Raw genomic sequence first — 27,679 nt, forward strand, 5'->3', positions numbered from 1 at the left:
GTAGGGCGCATCAACGACGAGACAACTCCTTTTTGCCGTACCCCTCTGGGGGACTCCCCCTCTCCCTGCTATATCTGTTTTTTCTCCACGTTGCCATTATTTTAGGCTTTTCCCACGTCTTAAACTTTCGCAATTGCATTGCTATCCCTGAGGGGCCAAATAAACGTTGCGGATTTTCGCATCTGAAAAAAGGGGCAAAGGGGACACGAAGGAAAAAAGAGGGTAATTCCCTCCCAAGGCTAAAATGCACCAACTTGTGCGCACCTTCCGCCACGAACAGGGGAAAACACAAAAAAAAGGAATAAGAAAAAAAAAAAAAAAAAAAGGAAGCAAAAAGGACCAACCAATCAATAAATAAACCAAGCAAGCACCACATCATGTGCCAACATTTAAATCATTCCGCCGCGCCAGTTGGCAGAACCTCGGAATTGGCTGCAAAACGAGCGGCGCAGCAGGATCACCGAGTGACATACGACTCAATTCGTATACACCCCACCCACCCCCCTTACACGCGCATACCAACACCATTGCGCCAAATCTAGTCGTCACTTTTAAACATAGACTCTTCGATCGTGGTGGTACTGGGGGCCCTGTTTTTGCCAACCTCCTGCCCCTGCGAGTACACCTCGTCCACCCAGTTCTTGTAGTCTGATGCACTCATCAACTCCAAATTGTGTCCCTCCTCTACTATCTCGACTCGGCAGTTTTTCCTGTTGATTGATTCTACAAGTTCTAATGTCTTGCTTAGGTTCCGCTTCGTGTCCTTCGTGGAGTGGACAAATATTATATATGGGTAATCGCCTATGTTTATGGTCCTCCTTATCTTTGAGGAAAATATATTTTCTTGCACGGGGGACACTAACACCTGAGAGGAGGGGGGGGTAAGGAAACACCAAAATGAGTGGACGGACAAACTGGCCGGCAGGGCGGGAAAATCGGGTCAGGGGATACATTTGTCCACTGTTCATTTTTGAATCCCGTTCGCATAAAAGGGACACATCTCAGCAGAGCAGAGGTGACAGCGGTGAAGCGATGAATGGACGAAGCGATGAAGCGGCAAATCCACCATCACTCTCCGTTGAATGCGTTACCATCGGAATGCGCGCGCCAGACAGGTGCATGGCCAAAATGCACCCGAACTGATACCCCACAATGACATTCGGCTTCAGCGTGTCGAACAGCTTGTTGGCCTTCCCCAAACAACGACGATACAAAATCTCGTAAATAATCGTCGAGGCAATAAAAAAAATACTCATTGTAACAAAAAAGCATGGCATAATTAGCATGTAAACATAGGGGGTGTTTGAAAATAGGAAATAAAATATGAGGAAAATGCAACACAAGCACAACAAGTATATGACGACGAGGATTATTATGTCCACAACTCTTGACTTGTCCTTAGAAGAAATTACGTTTTCCTTCCCGTAATTCTCTTCTAACAGTTTTCTAATTTTCTTCGTTTTCGTATCTTCGTAAATGTGAAGATACAGGATCTTTATTGGTTCTTCCATGGTCTCATATGGATGTGCAAAACGTGGGGCCAATTATGTGGAGGTTGTTATGTGGACCTCTAAAACACACGTAGGGTATCTTTCTGCTTAATTCTGTGTATACCACACTTGTTGGCATTATTTTACGAGCTTCTTTTTTTTTTTTCTTTCCTTTTAAAACGTGCTCATTTTAGACTCTACTAAAAATAATACAAAAATGCAGAGAAATTTTTGGAAGGTTCCACAATATATTAACGTGAAACCAAATTGGACAAATTAACTTTTCCCTGGTGTTGTATTATTTTTGTGAACAAGCCAAAAAGGGAGTAGCAGGGGAAAAAAAAAAAAAAAAAAAAGAAAAAAGCTAAAAATTTTGAAATAAAAAACCATTAAAAGAAAAAAAAAAAAAAAAAAAAGAAAAAAGCTAAAAATTTCTGAATTAAACAGCCATTATAGGAAAATAAAAAAAGCAAAAAAAAATTCAGGAAAAAAATTCTGAATTAAACAGCCATTATGGGGGAAAAAAACATAAAATAAAAACTCAGGTAAAAATTTCCGGATGTTCTTAATTCGCCACATATAAGGGAAAACAAAAGACCCAATCTGCATATCACCCCATTTAAGCTTCGTTCGCATTTACAACGTCACTCAGATAATCTCCAAAAATTTGTATGTTTGCAGAGGTACTGCTTTGAGAAGCGAAACAGAGCAGGGAAGGCTGCACAGACGAGCCGAGCCAAGCCAACACAGAACGAAGCAGACGAAGAGGGCGAAGCAAAACGAAGGTGTGCGAAACAAAGAGCTACAAAACGGCGAAAAATAAAACATCAAATCTTAAAAATTTTCAAAGGGCATAAACACGCAAACTTCTTTTCCTTTTTTGTCATGTAAAAAGCGTCAGCATTTATGCCTTCACATGTTACACAAAAAAGGACAAGCGACTTAAATAGACAATTCAATTTTTTTTTGTTTTTTTTTTATTCCATTATGTTGCCTTTTTATCGCTGAATTGTGCATTTTAAGGAATTTTATTTTTTCCCCCTTTTGCATGCACAAAGCGGGAACACGAAGGTAAAAAGAAAACTCGCAAAAAGAAAACATTCTGGTTATCATTTTAAAACATGTCACATTCCATTTGAAGCAACCTTTAAAAAAAGAAACAGATGAGTCAAATATTATCGACAAAGTAGGAAAATTCTTATTTGTTCTTTTCCCTCGGTTAAATTTTGTACGTTGCACACATTTCTCTGTTATATCATCTCGTGATCAAGTTTTACAACTCACACAACTGTGTTGCGCTTATTCCCACCTGAACTTTTATGGGATGGAACAGCTCCTACATTTGGAAAATGGCCGAAAGGTTAATGGAAGGCCCACCTATGAGCCCTTTCAGGAGCTACGTAAAAACTTTGACTACTTTTCCGTTCGGTAGAGTAAATGCATGGCAAAAAAATTACACTTGTTAACGATTCGTGTTAAAGACAATGTATGAGGTACTTTTTTTCTTCATTGTTTAAGGACTTAAGAGGAAAAAATAATATTAAGGCACACTCTTATGTGTGCATAGCTGTACGGCCACGTTGGTGTAAAAAATCCCCTCCCAAAAACAAGCCACCTATTCGGAATTTCTTCCCGAAAGATATGCGGGACAACCCGCGTACCACTGACACCTGATCAGAAACGTCGACAACTTCCACAACTTTGACAAGTACAGCACCGCTTGGAATTATGAAAAATTCGCACATATACTGTATGCATACACACTTCTTCACGCGTGACGTAGCGAAAATTCGGGGCTGGATTGCCCCCCTTTTGTCAATCTGTTTAAAGTTCTCTTGGTGGACACTCCGTTCACCCCTTAAAACGGTTTAACCAAACGCGTTGTCGCAGTTGGGAAATAAGCGAATGCATAATGGCTCCTCCTTTTTTTTTTCCCCATATGAACATGGAATAAGGAAAAAAGAAAGCGTTTTAAAATGTGATAGAATAACCAAAAAGGAAACAAAGAACAAAACAACGTCATGAATTGTCCAGGTTAGAAAACAAAAAAAAAAATACCCGCGAGTTTTACAACTAGCCAAAAGTATTCTCCACATTCTATAATTTTCAATTTTTACCTGAACAGAAAAAAAAAAAAAAAAAAAAATGAGAACAGGTAGCCACGTTTAACAGTATATATTTAAAAAAAAAAAAAAAAAAAGAGAGTGAGAGGGAGAGACAGCGGAAAATTACACTCCCCAGGTTGATAAAACTCCAAGTCGTGTTCCTCTTCTCCCATTTTACCCTTTTTAAACTTAGAACATTTTGATGTGCGTAAAAATCTGACAAATGCTTCAGTTCATGAGGAAATGGCTCATACTTAGCAGGAGGATATATTCCCTTTGCACATGTTTTACTTCCGATCTTTGCTCATTTCCTTTTTTTTTTTTTTTTAATTACGGCACACATTTCACTTCAAAAAGGTGTTTTAATTTTAAAAGGGTATTAAATTGGACAGACCCAACCCAACTATTTTGTCCCCACGCGTTCATCCTTCTTACCACGTGCCAGCTACTTCGGCGAAGAGACGACCCCCATACAAGCAACATATCCACCAGCACACTGTGTACAGAATGAAGGAAAATATAAAGATACTGTACATTCATGGGTGAGCAAATGCCACTCCCCTTGAGCGCAGCGAATGTGCATCCACATACGAATGCACGCCCTTTGGTCGGGTACCTCCCGTAGTAACCGCACACATCCGTTTACCACAACCCATCATGTACTAGCGACTCACAATTTACCTACAACATGCACACACACATACACTTTCCTGACAGATTTCACGTGTTTGGAGAAAGCAAGAACAAAAAACTGATCGAAAAGGCCGTGGGCAAAAAGAACTTGATGGTGGCAAGCATAAATCAGAAGCGCAGCATCAGCTCTTTCATTCTGTTCCTTCTCTTCATCGTGTGCGTTATGCTCTTTAATATTTATGTGTCCTACCAGTTTTCGGATTTGCTCTTTTTTTCAATAACTGTGGCTTTGTCGGTGAGTGAGAAAAACAACGTCCTTGTGTAGGCGGAAGCATATGCACCCTATGTGTGACCACAGAACCCTTGAAAAGCGGGCGAACGCCGAAAAACAAATTGCAAAAGGGAAGTCTCCCCCTTCTGTGTTGCTCGTCTTATAGAAACCCATTTATTTTCTCCATCTACAGATGGTCATTGTCGTAGTAATATATTTCATCGGGTCCCATTTAATTCTTTACTACATAATGAAAAAGTCGATTAAGCAAGCGGAGCACAAAGTGAAGATGTATAACCCTGACGTGATTGTTGGAATTTACTTCGGGGCAGTGGTGGCCATGAATCTGAGCTACAAGAATGGGAAGAAGCCCCTGGTAAGGGCAACTAAACGGGGGCGAAACAAAAAATACTCCACCCATTCACCCCTTTTGTGTGTGTAGGCGTCATGGCGCGTTTTTCTTAAGCATCGCCGCGACTTCTCGACTTCTCTGCTGCGATTGCGGGGTGTCCCTACGTGCCCGCTCACTTTTGCCAACCCATTGTAACCCCACAGGTTCTTGTGTCCCCGTCTGTGAAGACATTCCAGAAATTCACGCACAACTTAGACACTGACTTGTCCTCATTCCCTTACGTAATAATTGTGCATGGGTCTAGGGATACGACCACCCCCATGAGTGTTTGTGACAAGTTGATTTCGTCCGTGCCCTTGGGCAAGGGAAGACTCGAGGTGGTAGAGGATGATCACTCCTACTCAAAGCTGAAGGAGTCCGATTTTAAGTACGTGAAATGGGGAACCCGCATAAAGAAGGCGTAAGGAAGTGTGGTGACCCCCTTCTAAGAACATCAAAGAATGATATTGTTCTCACATGAACAGGGGAAGAAATGTTCCTTCCTCATTTTTTTTTTTTCGCTGCACTATATTTATTTGTCTCATTTGGGTGTGTTTTTTTTTTTTTTTTTTTTTTTCAGGGCCTGGATCAATGAAGCCAAGTACAAACCGTCCACGGGCATAGTCCACGTCGCGAAGAAATTGAAGGACGAACATATTGGGCAGAAAATACGGATAAACACGGAAACCCTTAGCGAGGCTTCTTCCTTCGAAAATGACAACGCTGAGGAGGCCGACCCCTTGGTGTGACGGGGGCGTGGCGTACACGGAAAGAAGCATTACAGATTGTCCACATGTTGATGTACCCATGTGCGTGTTGTTCCCTTCTTCAGCTCGGTAGCGCTTCTTTTACTTTGTTCCTTTTTAATTTGCATGTGCGCGTTGTAGATATTACTGTTGGTGCACTTTTGGATCTATTTATTTTATGCCCAGATTTACACAGAAATTTCTCCCCATTTTGTTTTTTTAACCAACTTTCCACTTTTTGTGGATGCAAAAACAGGGACTTTGACTTTCCGCTTTTTTCATTTTTAGAAGAAGAGCCTGCTCAACTGCGCAGTTGTGGTGCAATTCGCTTTGTTGGCAGAACCCACCGCCCCGGTTATAACTGCTGCGTAGGTTTGTGGCAGCGTTGAAACGGTCCTTTTGGAGAGGACTATTATTACGCAGATGTACCCTCGTGCGGGTATGTGGCAACATTCCGGGGGGTACTTTTCACACCATTTTGCGGACCCATTTTGCTAGCCCACCTTGCGAACAGATGTGAGTGTCCACCTGACAAGGAATGAACGATGCCTCTCATTTGTACCAAGTTGGATAAGGGAAAAGATCTTTCCGTAACAGCTCAAAATTGACACCTCCTCGTATGAAAAAAAAAAAAAAAACAACTGCTCACCTTGTGCGGAAAATGTTTCACCATTTGAGGGGGAAAAATGCACTCCATAATTACCTATCGAGGTGCACCTGGGGGAAGTTCCCGCCTGGGGTTATCCCCTACCGGAACCGCGGGCCCAAGCTAAGAGGCGTAACTGTGTTGGAGACTGTGAGAAGACCCCACAGTGGTTACAGTAAGAAGGGCGACGCAGCGCACACCACAAGGCACAGAACGGATTGCAAGGGTGGTAAAACAGATCCCTTTAAAGAAACGTGTGAAAGGGGGGAACGGGGCGAACAGAACAAACGCGGTGATAGACTAAACGCAGAAACGTCTATGTACTACCCAGAGCGAAACTCCTTCCCGTATGTGACGACCGGCATCTTGCTGGGCATGGTGGGCATTTCGTCCTTCTTCCAATTTTTAATTTACAATTTGAAAAATTGCGACGACGAGTCCAGTATCCTATTGAGGGTAAACGAGATCCTGGACCATCTGGATGCCTATTTTATAATTCACAATTTTCAAGGGGGCCCAAGGGAAGGACACAATACAAGAGGACATGGCGCCGTGGAACCTGGCCTCTTGAACATTAAATATTTGACGTCCCCATTTTTCGTTAATGAAAATGTTCTACAGTGCGCAGTTCAGCTATCCACTTTTTTTTTGGCCTCCAGATTTCTCGAAAGGCAATTTGGGTCCCTAAAGTTTGGGGCCCTATTCATATGCGGCTGCGTCCTTTCCAATCTTCTAACACATCACTTTTTAAAATTCCTTACAAACCAAATGGAAGCATTAAACTTCCTCCACTTTGCTCTCATACACCCTTCTGGGTCCATGGCTTTTATATGTGCCCTCTGCTCTATTTGCTTCAAAAATTGTGCCATATGGAAGGACATCCCTGTCCATTGTTCCATTCTAGTCGTTCCCTACTTACTTTCTTCCTTTTATGTGTTCTTATCTTTGTACAAAATTGGAAATAACAGCTTGGAAAAAACTCAAGGACAGGCCGCTCAGGAAGGAGACTCTTCTAATCAGCGCAACTCTCTGCAAAATGTGTATGCTAAAGACCATCCCTATGAAGACCCCTCACCACAGATGGGTATGCCAAATGTAATGAGCAAAAGCCAGGCTAATAACGACCCAATTGACCCCCTACACAGCAAAGACAAAGAACAACCAAATGGCCTTCCCAGTAATAAACACATCCCAAGTGAAACGATGGAAACGCTAAGGAACTTCCTTATCGTAAAAGCATGTGATGAAGTTATTAAGAGGCGCAAAAAGGAAAATATGTTTCCGAGCAAAAAGTTGCAAAACCTCAAAAATGAAACGCTAAGAAATATTAACGAAATTAATAACAAGTCTAAGAAAATATTTTTTAGTTTGTCTTCTTCATTTACGGACATATGTGGCATCCTGCTCGCCTCATGTGGGTCTTTCCTTTTTAAAATGCTCAGGTAGATTTTTGTTGTGGTTTCCCGCGCCGGTGGCAGGGTAAGGTATAAGGGGGGGTACGCGTGCCCTGTGCGACTATCCAAATGGGAGGTCACCAAATTGGAGCGAAACAGACAAGCGCGCTAAACTTGCCCACCCAGGTGCGACCCCGAGTTTGTAAAAGAAGACCCCTTACTCATTGCGCAGTTATAATGTAAAGGGGACAAAACTGCCCGATGGACGTATGTAATTCTTAACAGCTACATTTTAGCTGCATTTTATCTGCAATTTTTTTTTTTTTGTTTTTTTCGAGTGAAGCTAACAATGTTTATGCACCCCTCGAAAGGGCTCTAAATCATTTTGTGGGTGCCCAGCGTGTCTGTCAGCCATCCTGATCGAGCGCTCCCCTTTTTACCTGCTTCTTCCTTCCGCTCTAATCGGAATAGCCTTTTATGCATAAGACATAGTGGGGGGAGAGGGGTACTCCCTGCAGCGCAACCCATTTTATGCAAATGCTACATTTAAAAGCAGCACACTCCCTCCACTAACCCTGGGAGAGATTATGCCCCAATTTGTATGACTTCCCCAATCTCAGCGCTTCGGCACTGCTTTCATTTTTAACGAAGACAAAGAAACCTTTCTCTTCACAGTTATATGGAGCGATGCATTCTTATGCTTTGCAATTTCTTCTGCAGTCATTCTTTTATTTGAATAATTCAGATTAACCAAGTCTGCGTTCAGGACCTTTTGCAAAATGCCGCTACTCTTTCGTGGGGGAAACTTCTGCATGGGTTTTTCCAAAATGAGGGAGGAGAACCCCTTTGCGTTGTTTTGGTCCAGATGGCCAATCGTTTGGGGCAGTGGCTCGCCCTGAAACTGGGCGACCATATCGCTTGGCGAGCCAGCACTCGATACCGACTTCTTAAGCTGCAGGAAGTCCGTCTTCATTGAATACCCCTCTAAGCTCCTCCTCCCCATGGGATGCGCACGGTCTTTCGTGCTGTCATCTGCGTTACCATCTGTGCTGCTATCTGTGTTGCCATCCGCGCTTCCTTTATCGCTCCCCTTATCGCTGTCTACCCCTGGAAAGGCTTCACCTTCCACGTCGCTAGCTATCTGATCCCTATGCTGCTCCTGTTCCGCACCAGAATCGTCGCTGGGTTCCGAACTTTTCTCTTCCCCAGGAGTATCAAATTCACTGCTCCGTTCCTCCCTCTCCGCGTCATCACTGCGGCTCGATGCCCTTCCTAACTTTCCATTCCTCGTGAAATTGAATGCATTAAATAGGTCAGACAAATATGTACTAGTGCTCCCCTTGGGCGCCTGCAAAGTTGGCAAAGGTAATTAGAGGTGCGCTCCTATGTGTACACAACGGGAAAGTGAGTGAACTTTGGGGGGTCAAACGGTTGGGCGTTTTTTATTTTTATTTATTTTTTTCTTCCTTCGCGTTACCTTCTTGGGACTCTCCTCCTTGTGTGGCGCGCTCGCTTGGATCTCCTCTTCTGAAAAGAAAAAAAAAAAAGACTTTCGTTAGTGGGGTATTTTCAAAAGGGGGAGGAGAAACGAAGCTCTTGTACAACATTTATCGCTTCTTCGCCCCTTGGCTTCTCCTCCACTTTTCTCCATTTCGCCTTTCTCAGAAGAAGGACACCGCATCACTGGACGGCGCCTCGTAGAATGGCGCCTCACTAATGGTACCCAACTCACTCCCCCACTCATAAACGCCCATAACCTTTGCCACCATCTTCACTCGAAGTAGCGAGGTCCACCTCGTCTAAGTGCACATTGCTGCCACTTTTTTTTAAATCCAATGGACTTTCCTTGAAACTTTTTGTCTTTAACAAATCAGAAATATTCTTCCCATTTGGTTCTTTTATTTTCAGAAGGCTTTTTAATCCCTCAGTAACGGGGGGTATTTTCTTTGGGCCATTCAACATTTTCTTCACTCTTCCATTTTGCACGGACAAATTACTGCTACCTTTCTGTTCTACTTCTGAGCCTTTGGCACTAAGTGGATGCTTCAAAATTGGAGTATATGCTCCTAAATGTGGTCCTTTGCCTTTTGGTACAATTTTTCCTTTCTGAAGGGGGGGCACGAGTAGTCTACGATATACGCCTGCCTTTGAACTTTTTACAATATTCTCTCCCAAGGTATTCGTTTCATCTGTACCTTCCACTCCACTTCGGTTATTTCCTTCTTTTACAATGTGGGGTTCAGCTGAAAGGCCACTTCTTTGTTCCACCACCTTGGTACTCATATCGGTACCTTTATAATAGCAACTTTGCTTTTTTTGATTTCCCATTGGCGATTCCCCATTTGATACTTTTGAAAAAAAAATTTTACCCCTCATGATATTTTTACTCCCCTGTATTTTGTCCAGCTCCTCTTTATAACTCTCAACTGTGTGCAAACCATTCTGTTTATAATCCTTTGGAGTAACTTTCTGGGTGAATCCCCCACCTTTAGACACATCTTCCTGGGCTTCCTTTCTGTTAGAAATTCCCTTGACATGGATCTCATTGGAGTATTTACTTCTACCCAAGCTGCCAACTCGATTAGCCTCTTTTTCAGCACAAGAGGCTGCTACATTATCTCCTTCATCCTCGTGCCTATTATGCGGTGCGCATGTTCTGTTGACACCTCTTCCGGTTGACAATAATTTCCAACCTTCACCTTTCGAAAGGGGAGTTGGAGCGGGACGCGGCACAGGAGTGACTCTCCCCCGTCCTGAATTAACCGAGTAAAGCATTCTCCCTACACAGTGATTATCCTTTTTTATACGGTTAACAGGAGAGGATCTCAACATTTTTTCACTTTTGTGGACCCCTCCTCCTTCAAGGGTTCCCTTCTCCATGCTAGACACTCCATTTCGGAATGACTCCTTTAGGAAATTCTCCCCCTCTTCAACTTGAGTACGAAGTAATAACAACTTTTTATGTTCTTTCCTCCCCAGGGGGTCACTTGCATACAAATGAGTGCTATTCCTATGTGAGTATATTCCCATGCGGCTGTGTGGGAGGCACTTGGGTGATGAAGGGTCACCTGCCAAATGGGGATCACTCCACAAGTTCGGCTTACTCAAAAAGTGCGAACTGAGCGGTAATGTATTGTCCTGATAAATATCATCATCCTTTAAAATCATTTCAGTCAAGGATGGCTTACAAACACTTGGGTCCTTTGAAGAGATAGCCCTTAATTTCAAACTGAGGGGAATGAATTTCCAAACATTATGCAGATGTAGCCATTTCTTATCATCAAATAGGACAGATACATATTTCAGATCATTGGAGCAGTGTTCCCAGAGGTGCCGATACAATAACCATGACCTGTTGTTTGTCTTCACACACAACCATTTTAAATCCCTCTTGCATAATTCCCATCTGTCACTAATGGCTAACCACCCCTTATCATCAGTTTCGGAAGCTATCCACTCTAGGTCTTCTAATTTGTGAGGAACAAGTTCATCCTTTGTCTCCGCCTCCTCCTCTTGGGCTCTCTCTCCAGTACCCTTCTCCACGTGTGTATCTCCTATTTGGGTTAATACTGTATGGATCAATTTTGTGCACCGGTATATTTTTTTATCCCTCTAAAAAGGTGTCATCGGGGAATTGGGGAGTCACATAAAAGGGTGAAATTTTTTTCGTCAGAGCTTTGGCTTCGCCTTGTGGGGCCAATTAAGCGCATGCCAGTTCGCACAAGTGAGCATGTGTAACTACGCATACGCAACTACGCGCCGTTGAGTCTTCCTACCACGGTGATCGAATTCAGTATGGAATGGATTAACGGGAGGAGGGCCAAGACTGAGGGGGGAAATGAGGGGCCGTCCATGTGTTCCTCCTCATGTTCGTTCTCATATTCGGGAGTATGTAGTATATTTTTTTTTTCCCTGTTTTATCTACTTTGTGCGTTTCTTACCCGGTGTGCGCACGTCCGAGCAGATGTGCTGCACTATATCACAGATGGCGTTAATGAAGACGTTTATGAGTTGTATGTTCACGTCCCCCCCGTGGAGTTGATTTCTCTACGAATATGGGAAGAAAAAAACAACCGGGTTATTTTATTTTTTTTTTTTTTATAAGAGGACCGTTCCATTTGGTAGCAGCAATTCTGTTTTTGTCTAATCACTGCAGTGGTGCATCCCCTTTAGCTGTTTGGCCCTTTCGAAAAGGTGCTCATTTTTAGAAGAGCAAAACTGCCCTGAACAATCTTTCTTTTTTTTTTTTTTACTACCTTTAAATTTCGTATTTGGTTTTTATACGAATACACCGCAATTTCGTACTTCTTCACCTTTTCAGACATGCTGCAAAATAAAACAACAAAAAAAGACAAAGTGAAGCAAAAGATACAGATATAATTTAAGGGCACGGGTAGTACCTTTCTTTATTTTTCATTTTAATTGTACATCCGCTTATACTCCCTTAGTTCGTTTAACTCCACCAAATGGTCTGCATTGTTATTAAAAAGGTTCTACAAAAAGGGGTGAAGGGGAAAAAAATAAATAAACACATAAATAAGTGATCCACTGGGTCTGAGCAAAAGGCGTATTCATACTTTCCAATTTTAGAGACCTTTTGTCTTTTTCATTTTAAAAAATATATTCCTCTCTTCGTAAGAAGGGGTAGAAACAAAATTAACCATTCTTACTGGGGTGCACTTATCATTTAACTTCTTTGTCGCTGGTGCTAAGGCGGCCGTGTTACTCTCGAATGGAGTGCCGACAAAATGATGATTTGAAAATTTGTCCAATTATTTTGCGCAACTGTTGCTGCGTTGCGAGTTGTGTGTGGCTACAAAAAAATGCAGCTTTTTCCGAATGATACAAAAGTGCGAATTTGTCCAAATATGGCAAAGTAGCAGGGGTGTGCCGCTTCAGTAGGAGACGTTTTTTTAATTAGTGGGGCGCATGCGCGGAACTACTTTTATGCTTTTACTTATTTTATTTATTTATTTTTTTTCTGTTCATATGTTTCTCAGCAAAAATATATGAACACGCAAGAATTAAATAGAGGGCCAACAACAACGTACGCCGAATTTTGCCTGACTCGTTCAGATTGTTTTGTAACAATCTGCAACAGCTAGCGAGACATAACATCCATTTGTTTCTCTCTTTTGCTGGTTCCCCATTTACGTTGCTTAATTTGCATGGCTTTTACCTTTGTTTTTTTTTTTTTTTTTCTGAACAGTGTGTGCACAAAAAAAAAAAAAAAAAAATTCCTACGGCTATCATAAAAAAAAATGCACAACTGGGCAAATGAATTAAAAAAAACAATTGTATAACCATTTGTGTCTTTGCAAGTAGAAATGAGCAAAGGGGAAAACAAATTAAATGCACACATATACAAGGCACATTCGGCTAATCCATTTTATGTTTATTTTCACCCGTTTGGGTGAACATTCTGAGATGGGTTTAAGAAAAGGGACGTATTTTTATGTCGACTTAGTTTGTTACGCTTGGGATGAGGTGAAAGAGGGCGTGTGGAAATGGGGCAATGTGGATGGAGAAGACATTGAACGAGGTGTGACAAAAATGGGGGTGAAGAAGTTGTCTTTAAAAACGCCTTGACGTCGCACCACACCACAGAACGCAAAGAACATTTCTTCCTTTACTGTTCAAATTTGTTCCCCTTCACTAAAAAAGTTGCACCTCATTTTGTCTTTTCTCCCCTTTGAATAAAAAAAACAGTGATTTATTGTAAAATATGAATGTGCCTTGGATTCCCCTCTTATGCTGGGTAAGAATTTCTACACTTAACGTGCAGGCCTTCACATTTGCACATTGCCTTTTTTGCGGCCATGGCATCCTGAACAGACGAATTTACACTTTTTTTTCCCGACAACATTGTGAAGAAATGTAATTCACGTCATATGTCGTGTTCCCTATAAATTAGCCCTGAGCTTCAACAACGTCCTTTTCTTTGTTTTTTTTTTTCATCTCTACATAATTGTGAATTCTCGATATGTTAATTTCTGTGGTTGATATTTGTTCGTGCAGCCACTGAAGCTCTTTGTCCTGGACAAAAAAAAAAAAAAAAAAAAAAAAAATTATAAACGTTGAGCGCGAACACATTTGTGCCATGTAAATAGTTGGGCACACCCTGAATGGTGGGTTATAAACTTTTTTTTTCTTCTTCGCACAGTGGAGCATATTTTATTTGCATTATTTTATTGGGAGAATGAAACAAATGGTCACAAAAATGCGCTTTCCGCATTTTATTGTTCCCATTAATTTATTTTTTTTTTGCATAATGAGATGGTGTATCTTTCTCACACATTTATATGCACACGTGTGCGTACCATTTCGTCGTACAGATTTACTGCCCTATCCAAGTGGTGATTCAGTAGCTCCACTGCCTCTTTAAAGGGGAATTCAACCATTACGTTGGCCTAATAAGTGCATGGTTAAGCAAGGTTAACCAGGGGAGGTACAAAAGCTGTGTCTCTCAAATGGCGAACATACAAAATGAAGAACGACTCGTTCCAGTAGTGCCTGCGTTTTCGATTACCCCCAGCCAAAGTAAAATGTTATCCGTTTTGTCGATAACTCCCCTGGCGTACAGGGACTCCTCCAGGGGAAAATACAGCTCCAAGTTTTTGCTGTCGTTCATTTCCTGTAATGGTGTGATGGACGCACATGAGTTATGTGCGCATGAATAGGCATATGCACGTGTACCTCTATATAGAGGTGGGCAAAATGGGTAAACCATCTGGAAGAAGTACACGTTGGCCAACTCGAACGCGACTGCAAACACTTCATAAATTCGCAATAGAGAAATGTTTAGCATGCGTATGGAGGACAGAAGGGACGAACCTTTCTTTTGTAAAGGGCGTTTACTACTTTTAGGGCATCTTTTAATTCGGGGATTTTTTTCTCCGTATTGATCTGTCTAGTTACAAAAGTATGCTCCATGAATTTGTATTTCCTGAAGGAGGTATGGTATGACAAATTTGCACCATTGGGGAAGGGTGTCCATCACCTTGTTACTATTACGTTTTGCCTTTTGCGAGCGAAGGGCTTCAACTTTTACGTACAATCTATACTGCTATAACGAATATGTACTTGGTGCCCACACATGGTGAAGGCGTCTTTTTCGCAAAGGGTGAGGTGCACTTACAATAGGAGCTCCTTGGCCAGGCGAAGAACTGTTTCCTCATTTTTATTTTGCAGAAATTCTGTTACGTGTTCCTGCGGGATGGGGGCAAGATGAATCAGCATGGATGGGCACGAATGGGCATAGATGGGCACAGGTTAACATGAGGCCAAATCGAACTGTGTGGACGCTGCTTGTGCGACGGTCTCCCACTATGCAAACGCTGAAATTCATATTGCTAAGTGACCCCCCAAAAAAAATCGCTTCTAAGCAGCGCTTCTAAATTCTTCCACTTTGTTTATCTGTTCGCTAACTATGAACTTAGCCCCCGGGATGTTCCGGACGGACCTCGTATTGTCCGTCAAATCGTCAAATGACATGTTTGTATTTTGCACGATGGGTGAGGCAAAATGGCAAGCTTGCCTCTTCACGGTTTTGAGTTTGCTACTACAGGTGGGTTCGTGCCACGGGGGATATCTTATAGGGGCAACGTGGAATTGCTACGCACACATGCGGACGTACATGCATATGTACCCTATGCGATTATATACATATGCGCTTATCCATGTGCATGCGAAAAAGCACACTTTTGCAAAGGCACACTTCTGCTCATGTAACTGCTTTCTTTCAACAAATTGGCCCTGCTTCGCGTCATGTTCTGCGCAGGTTCATAGCTCTTGCAGTGGAAAAAGTAGTGCCATGAATGGGCATATAAATATGGAGAGAAGAAAAAAAAAAAAAAAAAAAAAAAACGCCACGATAATTCCTGCCTCCATGCGAGTTTGCTAATTACGGCTGCATGTTTTGCTTGCAATTGTGTTCACATGTTCCTGCGTCGGAAGTTGCTCCTCGTCACAGGGATATATAATGTGCGGGTGCACGTGCAAAGAATACTTAGCAAGGACGTTTGTTTGGGTGTCACACATGTGTTCATGTTTATATTTCCACTTATACTTACGCTTATGTTTAATTTTTTTTTTTTTTTGCGCAACGTGTTACCCTCGTGTTAATGTTAAAATGGGTCCATGCTTACATGACAAAGGAGCTACATGCACAATTTTGAGATGGAAGGATATAAGGCCAAATATATTTGGCCCCTTCATTTTTGTAAATTTACACGTGTTCCCCATGGCTTGTCGAGTGCGGTATGTTTTATCGCCGTATAGATGGCCTTCCCCCCCCCATCGCAGTAGCACACCGTCATGCGGGTACCCCCGTTTGCGCTTTGAGACTATGCGATCACTGTACGCATTCTGCTGGATAATGAACATATGTACTTGTATGCACAAATGGATAATTCTTTGTGGAGGCAGTTGAATTTAGCCCCCCCGTGTTCCTTTCACTTTGCCTGTTTTACCCCACAAGAGCAATATGCTGTTTCGGCTGAACAGGCACACAGTTGTGGATTTTTTAAAAAGGGGAAAAAAAAATTTCGTCTACATGGTTTGGCGCCCACATTTGGGTAGGGTCTATTTAAAGGGTAAAAAAAAATGCACACATTTTATGCGTGCAAACTTTTAATCTCCTTTAAACAATGTTGCTTTTGGTGGATGCAAAACGAATTGCTAAACTTTTGCATCCCGCGCATGTACACGAGATGGGCACGCAGGACAGATACACACGCAGGTTCGCATGTACGTGTTGCGGGGATATATGTACACACCCCACCGCTGAGGCGAAGCACAAACGCTTAACAAAATGTGTACATAAAATCACGTAAAAATTGAAGACCCTGAAAAGGGGGGCAGTAAGACGGCCCGCCCGTGTCCCCCGCGTGGAATTCGCTACGGGTAATAAGTTACTCCACAATTCACATTTGTTGCCAAAATTGGCACATAAAAAGTAGCCGAACGCCCATTTACAACACCGCCAAGGACGTGCTTTTTTTTTTCTGCTTGTTAATGAAAAGTGAGCCAGGGAAGAGAACCACACCTAAATGTGCACTTTTGGTACATCTTTACAAAGTGGGCAATTAAGAGTATTTCTCATATCGGTGTCCATTTTTGTAAATGGAAAAATCGCAACTGACGATATTCCCCACTTTTATAAAATTTTCCACAAAAAAAAAAAAAAAAAAAAAAAAAACTAGCAAAAATGCTGATACCCATTATTAACGGCAAACAACATTTTCCCACCAACCCCCATTCGAATGCAATCCCTGTGGCTTATCACTCCACAGCTGGTTTGCATAACCCACAGGCCAGTGTTAAACCGTGTGCGGAATTTCAACTCGTGGGGTGTTAACCAAATATCTCTGCTTGGCTTCGAAACGACTCGAATGTTTCTTATGACCTAAGAAAAGGGGGGCAAGACAATAATGCATGTGTTTATGGCTGCCTGCAAAAAGTTACCTCTCTTTAAGCTCTCTTCCGTAAAAAGGGGTCATTTTAAGATCGTTTGGTCGCAAAAAAAAAAAGAAAACAACAGCGTGAAGCACGTCATGATGAACATCGTGAAGGAGGACGGCGTGGGCTGCCTCTCCATGCAAGGGCAGTGAACTGTGTAGAGATGTACTCCCGAGCATATAATGCACAGATGGTGATTACCGGTGCGCCCTTATAGTGTTTAAGCAGAATGTCAATTTTTGTTCCCTTTATGGAGAATCCCCTAATGAGTCCCTCCTTCTGCAACAACTCAAGTATCTGGACGTTCAGTACGTGGAATGGGCATTTTTGGGTCATGGCATCCGTCCGCAGCAAAGATACGACCATTTCGCATGCCCTCTGCATTGTGCCTTGTCACATTATCTTTGGCATAAACAGCTGAGGAGAAATTGGCATCTAGCTTATTGGGGCATGTTCCTCATTGAAATGGCTCTTCCGCGGGCTTCCACGTAGTACCATTCGTCAAAATGGAGATGGTGGGGTGAAGGGGAAAAAATGAAATAAAATAATGTATTTGGGTAAAATGCTGCGCATCTGCTTTGTTTAACTAATTTTTCCTCCACTCCTTTTCAATTAATCTTCTTGTTGCGAAAAAGGGGCACACTTCGGTCCCGTTCCATTAAAGTTGGCGTGTTTTTTTTTTTTTTTTTTTTTTTTTTTTTTACTTCCTTTTCTTCCATTTGTTGTGTATTCAATCTTTGGACTGTGTTCAATGAGACGAAGAGAGAGAGCACACTGTTCAAGTAAAAAAAAAAAAAAAAGCATAACAATGTGCATATGTGCATTCACCCTAGGGATGAGGGACTATCACAATTTAGGAACATTAAAGAGAGCCCACTTATTCATAGCAACGTCTGCCATGGGAAATTATCTGCACCGAGACGCTCCAAATGCTCACAACGTTTGAAAAGTTCCGTCTCAACGGATTTCATGTGCGCATTCACATGGATTATTTCTTTTCATGGTGGTGTGCACAAGGTTGGTGATTTTTATACTGCTGCGAAGTTTAGAAGCCATTTAAAAAGAATGAACTGTACACCGCTGCACTCGTACGAAGCGGAATTTGCCTTCTTCATATGGAGTTCTCTGAGACGGAAAAAAAAAAAAAAAAATGACGGTGGGGCTATGTCCTACATTTTGGTTGTAAATTGTGCTCCTACGTAGGTGCATGATGTCGTCGCGATTTGTTTAGATGGTGTGCATTCTCAATATGAGGAAGAAATATGAGCAGTCTGTTCACGCCCATGTGGGTAGGCTTATCCCCCGTTTTTGTCTGGTCTCCTTTGTGTTCAATTTGAAATGCAGTTTTAAATGCGTGCACCAGGGCATGCACAGGCTTATTTTCTTTTTCTGCGTTCTTTCTGCATGTTTTCCGTCCCCTTTTTTCCGCGTTTTCTCTTTTTATATTTCCCCATAAATGAGCTAATGACCAGAATGAGGCTTCCTTTTTCGGAAAAGGGTCAGGCTTGAAATTTCATGAGCTGGAGCTGGCGGCGCACCGTTGCATGCAAAACAAAATTGTCAAAAGGGTGTCATCAAGGTAAGACATTTTACACATTTGTTTTTTTTTTTAAAATACACACATTTATGCCCCTATTGAGCACGCAATTTTATTTGTTTTATTTTTGCAGTGCGAATTGGTACATTTTTTAAAAACGTGATTTGTTCTATTTTGGAGCATGTAAATTTTTTTTTTTTTTCCAAGCGTTCCCCTTTTGGGTGTCCTCAAAAATGACTTTCTAAATTTTGTCTACAAAATGGTAAACCCAAGCAAGTTTTTTTTTTTTTCTTCTGTATTGGTTACTTGTTTGTTGAAGGTAAGAACTGCTGCACGTGAATGCTCGGATGAAGTAGGCCGATCTGTTGGCTCTATGTACGTGTGTCGAGCATGTAAATGCTTACCTATTTGTTTTGTTTTGTTTTGTTTTGTTTTTTTTGCTCAGAGCGAAGCAGCGTCAAATGGGAAGCCAGGGTATGGGACAGAACCCAAGGTCGCCTCCCCTATGAAAGGTACGGAGCGGTGAAAAATGACATGGCTGGCAGTAGCAGGAAAAATAAAATAAAAACGAAGTTTACATAATCGACGCGTGAACGCTGAACCGCTTAGTCTGAACAACGCGAAGGCGCACATCACATTTGCCAGCATGATACAACCAGGGTTAAAAAATATTTCTACTTTTTTTCTTACCTCCTCCTGTTAGTAAATGAAAGCAATGAATCTAGCAGAAGCGTTACAGTAAAGCTGGGCAAGCTGAAATTTAAAAGATCCCCAAAAAACATCCTCAAAGGAAAGAAAAGGGGAATTAACTTTGTCTCCCTAAATTTAGAGAAAATTATTGAGTTAAAACATAAGGACCCGCTAACCCTAATAAGTAGTATTTACTCCGGGAAAAAAGAAAAATGTGAGTTTTGAAATGGGATTCGTGCATGTGCAGATGAACGTGCTTGTCTTCTTCTTTTTTTTTTCCCCCCTATTTACTCGTTCCATCATTGTATTCATTTTTGTTTCCCCTCACCACCTCCTTTCAGTCCTTTCCGCTTGCTACGAAAATGAGAAAATCCGAAATGGCAACACGTGTAGCAGAATTACCACTAGCGAACAAATTTGCGATGTGCCTGTTGACTTTAACCTGGACTATGTCTTTTCGTACAGGGACAGAAATGAGCATCCTTCTAAATGCCTCGTGGATAACGTCCCCCAGTATCGGATAAAAAGTGAAAATCTCGCCCTCATGGGGTCGCGCAGTGTTCGCGCAGCCTTTCGCGAACCGTTTCGCGCCGCGGTGTGCTACACCACTGATATGCTATGCCGTGCTTTACTCCACAATACCTTCTGCCACCCCGCTTCATACCATCCCACGTGCTTTTTTTTTTTTTCCAGATCGAGACCATGTGGTTGTCCAGTCGGGAGAACGGTTCGATCTGAAAATCCTGAACGAGTCCATCCTGTTGAGAACTTCAGTTATCATTACTGAGGGAAAGTGCTCAGACATCATCAAATCGCGAAGTATCCACTTTGAATTCGAGAAATCTCCTAACCCTTTTGGTGACCCAATATTGCACAAGGGCGAAGTAATTGGCTCGGAGTTTAAAAATATAAATGTGAAAAAAGAGGCCGAAGGGATTTTTAACGTGTGTTCCTGTTACATAGACTATCTGAATAATAATTACAATAGCTGTTTACTAGCCAGTAGACATTATACACAAATATACACCCTGCGAGCAATTGTGCCATCTCACAAAATTATTAATGTTAGCACAGGAGAAAAAATTAATATTAATGTTAAAGAATATGAAACATTGTTCCCTATTCAAAATGCCTTCATCATCGAAATGGTAAGTGGCTACCACTGCAATAATATTAACAAGAAATCTTTCACTCAAGTGCAGCAAGATTTTTACCAAAATATGAAACGACTGAACTTTTATGATGTTTATTTGTATCAAGTGGGTCCAAATGAAATAATAGAAGACGTTGTTTTTTGGAAGCCGGGAAATTATTTATTATGTTATACGTCCATTGAAAGGGGGACTAAATTTTCGGCCCTCCTGGCGACTATACATGTTACAGGTTAGTCCTTTCGTCGCGCACCTTCCGTGCATTTCCTCACATGAATGTTTATATTTGCACCGTTCATTTAAGAGCATATTTATGCTCTGTGCACGCACGCCACACGCGTGTGTATTTTGAGTACCTCATGTTGCAACCGACTTGCTCCCCCTTTTTCTCCACCCCCAGGATACGACTTAGAGGAGGTGAACTATTTATATGTGGACCTCCATTCCACCAAACTACAGCTGGGACACTCTGTTTTTCTGAAGAATATAGGGATAGGCAAATTATCAGAAGTGGTTTTCAAAAAAAAAGAAGCAGAGAATTGCTCAGGCGAAGTGGTATTTTATTCCAATGACACATTAGAAATAAATATAGAAAAAAAGGAACATATAAGAATTGATGTTATACACGTGTCCGATATAAAGTTAATTGAATACAATGAATTGTTGGACATTTGTTCTGGAGAGAACGGGAAATATAGGTTAATTGGACGCGCACAATCAAAACCGTATATTTTACACACCCACGAAAATATCTTTCTTTCGAAAGAGTTAAATTTTCCCCCAGATGATGTTAGAACCTATGTGATGAAAAAAGAATCTAGATTCTTCAAATTTTATCCTTATCTGATGGAACACATGTTGCATAATAAGGTAGACGCGCTGTACATTTCTTTTCTGTGCTACTCGTCAAAAAATGAAGTACGTGTAACGTACAGTTCTGACAGAAATATGACGCCCAAACCTTTTGCACAATTCAGAATCACCCAGGCTTCTAGCTCTGTATTATATGTTACCAATAAAGAAATAAAATTATACGTTTTAAAGAAAAATTTGCAGTCGTTATTTGTGTATGATATTACGCCCAATAACGTAAGAAGGAGGAGAAGGACTACAGGAAGGTATGTAGATGATCCTCATATGTACTCCTTATTAACTTTCTATTTCGATTATGCCAATTTTGTAAAATGCGAGAATTGCTCAACGCCTATTTTGATGGAACCAGTGTATGATGAAAACAGGATATTAAAACTACTTTTTTTAGTAACATCAGATCCGCTTCGAAGAATAATAATAGTTAACCTAAAATTGGACTCTGTATACACACATAATTCTAATGATGTAAAAAAACAATTTGAACAAATTGGTGAGTTCAAATTCAGTCTAGATGTTCTGAAAGACTCATCATATCTCATAACTCATGTTTCTTGTGGAATGTTAAAAAATAAATCATTCGATTGTTTCTTGATTGATCAAATGAATAACTCTGTAATAGCTGTCCACTATATGGAACAGCGAAACAAGTTACTTCTCATGGACACCTTTCAGGGGGAAAGTAACGCCAATGACGAAAATGCTTATTTGTACAATTTTGTGTTTAGCCAATCTGACACTTATTTGCAGAATCCCAAACATGTAGTGCCCTTTCCCTATGGCGATTCTTACGTTTTGTTCGTTGACGAGGTTCGTACGTGTGTCCTCTGCGGCACTGCTTTTGGGAATTGTGCCAGGAGGAGCAGGAGAAACAAAACTGCGAATGGGGGAAAAAACGAGTGTCTATGTAGACACGTGCTTTCCATTAACGCAGGACTTTTTTCTGTCAAAAATGTGCATGTTTTCTTAGTCAATATATATATTTACTTCTTTTCTTTTTTTTACCCCACCGGCGGCCACTAAACTAAACCACAGGACGAAACCACCCAAATGAACATAATACTGTATGACAGAAACAAACCAAGTAAAAGGTTTTCCTACGTAACCAAAATAAACAGCACATATATTGATGAAGGCAAGATAAACAAAATATACAAATTTTATGATCATAAAGAATTAATTAACAGAAATGTACTTTTAATAGTAAAGGAGCTAGAAAAATCTGTGCACTTTGTGATGGGTCCCATACAAAATATCACCAATGTGACGGAATTAAAATATAGTTATCCGTCCATTATACAAGACAATGGAATTCCATATGCACTAAAAATAAAGTCAGATGAAATTAAAAAAATGAATTTGCTTCATAATTTTCAAATCGATGTGCATAATGTTAATAAAGCGCACCACGTTACTATACATAAACATGATGGAACTATTACAATTAAATTATCAGAATTTATTGATGATCCTGTTAACCTAACCGCAAAGATGTATGGAGTTTTTATGGAATTAAACACAAACATACAATTTACTGTAATTTGCGCTGATGGGATGAAAGCGCTAAATGGACGCTGCGTTGCCTGTCCATTAGGTTCCTATAACAATATTCATGAATATAGGAAACATGAAAATATGCACGAATGTATCAAGTGTCAAGAAAATTCAATTACAAAAAACGAAGCGTCCACTTCCATAGCGCATTGTTTATGTTTACCAGGATACGAATTGAATAATAATGACGAGTGTGTTCCTTGTGCTATGGGAACATGGAAATCAGAAACTTCTAACACGCCTTGTATTTTCCACTGCTATCCTAATTCACAGAGTTTAATAAGGGGTAGTCGGAGTGAAGAAGAAAGCGAATGCAAATGCTTAAAAGGTTATTATTTTGTCTCAAAGGACGGAATAAACTTTTGTGAACAGTGCGATATAGGTCACTTCTGTCCAGGTGGATACAGAGGTGCTAAGAAAAAATGCCCAGGAAATACAACGAATGCAGAACTAGAAAATTTTTCCATAAAAAGTTGTAAATGTGACGCTGGTTTTGAGCCTTTCGATTCTTCAAATTTGAATAATTATGATTTTATGGCTAATCCTATTTTTGATGATTACAAAGATTTCGAACAAGAAATGGAACCTTCTCAAGTATGTGTACCATGCAAAATTGGATCCTATAAGAACACAGTGTCGGAACAAAAATGTAAAAGTTGCTCTGCGCATGTCTATACAGATGCAATACAATCTACTTCCATAGCTGAGTGTAAAAAATGCGAAAACGGATATTATTTGCATGCACAAGATTTGTGCTTACTATGTCCAGATAATCACTACTGCCCAGGTTATCCTGCACAAGATAAAAAATATGCATTTTATGAAAACCAAAAGGTGCCCTGTGATGATAAAACTTTGACTAAACCCCCAAATGAATTAAATGTTTCACGGTTAAACTGTTTGTGTAAAAAAGGATTTGAATATGCAAAATCAGAAGAAAACGAGTTCGCCTGTTTAGAAGTGCCAAAAAATTACTACAAGTCCGAATTAAGCAATACACAAAAGAAGCCCTGTCCAGAAAACAGTGTTACATCATATACAAAAACCAAGAGTAGGATTAAGTGTATATGTGTAGGGGGCTACTACTGGGATATTAATGAAAACAAATGTATTAAGTGTCCTAAGGGATATTACTGCCCCGGTGGACATTTAAAAGACTGTTTTTTGAAGAATACTTTACATCTGTGTAAGCCTAAAAAAATAAAATGCCCTATAAAGAATACAACAACGAAAGCTGAGGAATCTTTTAGTGAGTCCAGTTGCCTCTGTGATAAAGGTTACACTCTTAGTAAAGAAGCGCTCCGTGAATGCGTTCTGTGTCCAGTTAACACATACAAAGATTTTGTATCAAATGCAGAATGCACTATGTGCTTAACTCCGTACACAACAGATGGACAGGTGGGAAGTGCAAAGGAAGAAGATTGTACATGTTCAGGTGGCTACTACTTCTTCAACCATTGTATACCATGCAGTGATAAAAATACTTATTGCAAAGGAGGCAAAATGATAGTTAATAACAAGAGCAAAACTATCCACTATGGTCCATCAAAATGTCCACCAAACACTGTCGTTTCATTTGAGACTGAGCGACCACATAATCAAAGTTTTTGTGTTTGTAAAAAAGGATATAAGCATGTCTATACTGCAAGTAATTATACAAAAATATGTGCACCATGTGGACGTGGATTTTTTAAGACCATGATTGGAGACTTTTCCTGCGAATCTAAATGTAAGCCCAATTCGACCAGTTTGACCGGGACGACGCATGAAACACATTGTTCTTGCTTAAGAAATTATTACTTCAAAAATGGTATCTGCGTAAACTGCCCCGATGGTGCATACTGTGAAGGTGGTTTCGAAGAAGAAACCTTACTAAGCCTGAAAAAAGGTGTAAACTCTTTGGACCCTTCAAAAATTAAACATGTAATGCCTGTTCCTAAAGAAAATTATGCACTTTATAAATTAAAGGGAAATATATACAACACAGACTGGTTCATCGTAGAATGCCCAATTAAAGAAGCTTGTTTGTATAATGAAAAATGTCATGAATCTATGACCAATTTTTTATGTGGGGAGTGCAAAAAAGGATACACAAATAATTTTTCGAAGCTAAATTTATGCATAGAATGCAGTGGAAATATTATGAATATCCTGCACATCATTTTCGTCAGTATTTTTGTCTTGTTATTTACAGTTATTATGGCATATTTAAATGTCTTTACAGGAGCTAACAGAAAATCCGTTCATTCTATTGTTATTAAAATTGCGTTGAATTATTTCTCTTGTATGAAAATTTTTTATGTCATGGGAACAAGCGAGCTATATTTTCCATTAAATTTCTCATCCCACGTTAATTATATAATCCAAAGTATTAAAACATTGTTAAAAGCAAAAAAAAATTATGGTCCATATTGCATTTTAACAACTTATTTCAAATTTTCGCATTCAGATGCTTATTATTATGGTATGCTTTTTTATGCCCTTAGACCTATATTACTTGCAATAACGCTGACGATTTTAATGTATGTTGTGGTAGAAATATACAAATTTAAAATGAGGGATCAAACAAGAATAAAATTAAATGTAGTAGACAAAATTAAAGAATTAGGGAAAACAAAACTATATGAAGAAATCATGCAAGAGTTGCCATCGGAAAGAGGTCTGGTGTTGTTTAGATATATACCCATACCTGGAGATTCAAAGTTTAAAAGAATAAAAAAATTTCTTGAAGATATGATTCCTATGTATGTCACATTATTATTTTTTATCCACACCAAAACTACTTATTCTATGCTAACGCTTCTAGATTGTAAGGCAATTTACTACAATGATAAATTTGTAGAGCAGTATATGAGCTATGCACCTAGTGTAAAGTGTGATATGTCGGGAGATTATGCAAAATTCTTTCTGCTAGGTATTATCGGGATAGCTGTATGGGGAATTGGTATTCCGTTAATGTCATATTTAGTGCTATACAAAAATCGAAAACATTTACATTCAGAAAATATTTTATTTAAATATGGATTCTTAAATAATGGTTTTAATTTTCAATTTTGGTATTGGGAGTCAATTGTCTTTTTTAGAAAAATTTTAATTTTATTAATATCATCAGTCCCTGTTTTTAAAACAGCCAGAATATTTGGTACCACTATGTGGTTGTTTACCGTTATTTCGTTTTTTTTTCTTACAGTGCAGATCATACTTCAACCTTTTGACTCAAGAAATTATCATATTTTAAATAAATTGGAAACTTATAGCATGTTTGCTTGGACCATTACTCTGATGACTTTTGTCTTCCTAACAGTGTCTAGTGCTGATGCAACCATAAATTTCTATGTGCTACTATTTCTGTTATTTTTTAATTTCATATTTGTAGCTAAAGTTTTGATAGCTCTATGTTATTCATACATAGAAAATTTAAGACACATAAAAAAGCATGTTAAAATTCCATTTTTAAATAATTTTTTTGAAAAAATGGCAAAGATAGCTGAGGAAAAATATTATAAAGAGCCTATAGTTTCCCTGAACACTCGAGACAACTCTATTCAATTTATGAGGAAATACAGAAGATATCCTTTACGCAAGCATCGTTTGTTAACGAATGAGGAAAAAAACTACTTTCTTAATGTTTTATCTAACTTTATATATTTTGGAGTGTCCAACTTAAACTTTACCATTTTCCATTCTCATTTTATGGAATTTATGTTAAGACTATCAGTCATTGATAATGAAATGCTTCATAAAAGGGGTAAAAGGGGAATTTTAAAATTAATTGCCAAAGATCCCCAAAATATTGACGAATGGATAAAAATTAAGGAATCAGAATTAAACAAAAGCACCTTTTTCGAAAGACATAAAAAAATATTGAATTTATTTACCAAAAATATGCTTATTATTCAAAACAACATCAAGAGTATCATATATCAAGGAGATAAGCACACTATCATTTCTGATTATGAAGTGTTGATTAATGTCTTAAAATACGACGAAGATTTTATCACCGACTTTAAATTTTTATATGATGAGGACGCGGTGAAATCAGGATTGACGCTTTCTGACTTACAGTTGTCTTTTACTAAAATTAAAATGAAAGATAAGGGATTGATTATGCAGTTATTTTCATTGTTTATTGCCAAGAAGAATATTGTACAGTTTGAACGAGACGTTCACCTTAAGAATAAAATTGAACAGCTTAAAACGTTGTATGATATCCTCATAACGGCAAATGAAAAGAAGAAAATTACATTTAGAAAAAATTTTGAAGATGCAGTTAAAGCAGACCCATTTGATTATAGGACATTACAAAATGAATTAGAAACACTAAATGAAAGAATAAACAATCTAATTGACAACTATCAAAAGCTAAAAGATGCAAATTATTACCAGGATGAATGTGATTATAACAACAATGCGGCTTTGAATAACAATTCAGAGTTTTTTGATAATAATTTAAAAGAACTCAGCTTTAAAGAAGAAACTAATGACGAACAGAACATAGGGAACGCCGAAGAAGGGGACAATATTATACAAAATGAAGATACTAACGAAGATAATGTGGGTAATGAAGATGGGAAAGAGGAAAATAAAATGAAAGAACAGAAACGAAGCTAACAAAGAAAATTGTCCACAACATTGAAGATGAAGATGCATAAATGTTTACCAACAAAATGCATAAAATTTCATATGCTTTCTACTGCTTAATTCTATTTTGAACAAATTTATAAATGAAATATTTTTCTACA

At 39.6% G+C, this 27,679-nt stretch overlaps 6 protein-coding genes across 6 annotated transcripts; 3 read left to right on the plus strand and 3 right to left on the minus strand.

The window, feature by feature from the left end:
* Nucleotides 1–538: 538 nt before the first annotated feature.
* On the minus strand, nt 539–1,511 carry AK88_02502 (uncharacterized protein; the record flags this gene model as incomplete). The annotated part of the gene is made up of 2 exons (XM_012480127.1): nt 539–865; nt 1,092–1,511. 2 exons carry the CDS (start codon nt 1,509–1,511, stop codon nt 539–541), a joined length of 747 nt encoding a protein of 248 aa, XP_012335550.1.
* Nucleotides 1,512–4,102: 2,591 nt separating this feature from the next.
* AK88_02503 (uncharacterized protein) lies at nt 4,103–5,639 on the plus strand (the record flags this gene model as incomplete). The annotated part of the gene is made up of 5 exons (XM_012480128.1): nt 4,103–4,137; nt 4,313–4,523; nt 4,693–4,875; nt 5,055–5,278; nt 5,471–5,639. 5 exons carry the CDS (start codon nt 4,103–4,105, stop codon nt 5,637–5,639), a joined length of 822 nt encoding a protein of 273 aa, XP_012335551.1.
* A 658-nt stretch (nt 5,640–6,297) lies between these two features.
* Nucleotides 6,298–7,728, plus strand: AK88_02504 (uncharacterized protein; the record flags this gene model as incomplete). Its single annotated transcript, XM_012480129.1, has 1 exon — nt 6,298–7,728. One exon carries the CDS (start codon nt 6,298–6,300, stop codon nt 7,726–7,728), a length of 1,431 nt encoding a protein of 476 aa, XP_012335552.1.
* A 564-nt stretch (nt 7,729–8,292) lies between these two features.
* AK88_02505 (uncharacterized protein) lies at nt 8,293–15,170 on the minus strand (the record flags this gene model as incomplete). The annotated part of the gene is made up of 14 exons (XM_012480130.1): nt 8,293–9,024; nt 9,154–9,203; nt 9,434–11,288; nt 11,453–11,502; nt 11,618–11,723; nt 11,933–12,002; nt 12,105–12,169; nt 12,347–12,403; nt 13,641–13,712; nt 13,997–14,086; nt 14,206–14,310; nt 14,511–14,622; nt 14,815–14,885; nt 15,084–15,170. 14 exons carry the CDS (start codon nt 15,168–15,170, stop codon nt 8,293–8,295), a joined length of 3,522 nt encoding a protein of 1,173 aa, XP_012335553.1.
* A 1,705-nt stretch (nt 15,171–16,875) lies between these two features.
* AK88_02506 (uncharacterized protein) lies at nt 16,876–17,519 on the minus strand (the record flags this gene model as incomplete). The annotated part of the gene is made up of 2 exons (XM_012480131.1): nt 16,876–17,082; nt 17,337–17,519. The coding sequence occupies 2 exons, from the start codon at nt 17,517–17,519 to the stop codon at nt 16,876–16,878; spliced, it is 390 nt and encodes a 129-aa protein (XP_012335554.1).
* An 865-nt stretch (nt 17,520–18,384) lies between these two features.
* On the plus strand, nt 18,385–27,548 carry AK88_02507 (uncharacterized protein; the record flags this gene model as incomplete). Its single annotated transcript, XM_012480132.1, has 9 exons — nt 18,385–18,424; nt 18,597–18,714; nt 18,880–18,934; nt 19,118–19,184; nt 19,376–19,576; nt 19,704–19,889; nt 20,056–20,745; nt 20,914–22,193; nt 22,419–27,548. The coding sequence occupies 9 exons, from the start codon at nt 18,385–18,387 to the stop codon at nt 27,546–27,548; spliced, it is 7,767 nt and encodes a 2,588-aa protein (XP_012335555.1).
* Nucleotides 27,549–27,679: the final 131 nt, after the last annotated feature.

This window comes from Plasmodium fragile (genome assembly GCF_000956335.1).
Source record: "Plasmodium fragile strain nilgiri unplaced genomic scaffold supercont1.24, whole genome shotgun sequence".
In the NCBI taxonomy this organism is placed as follows: domain Eukaryota; phylum Apicomplexa; class Aconoidasida; order Haemosporida; family Plasmodiidae; genus Plasmodium; species Plasmodium fragile.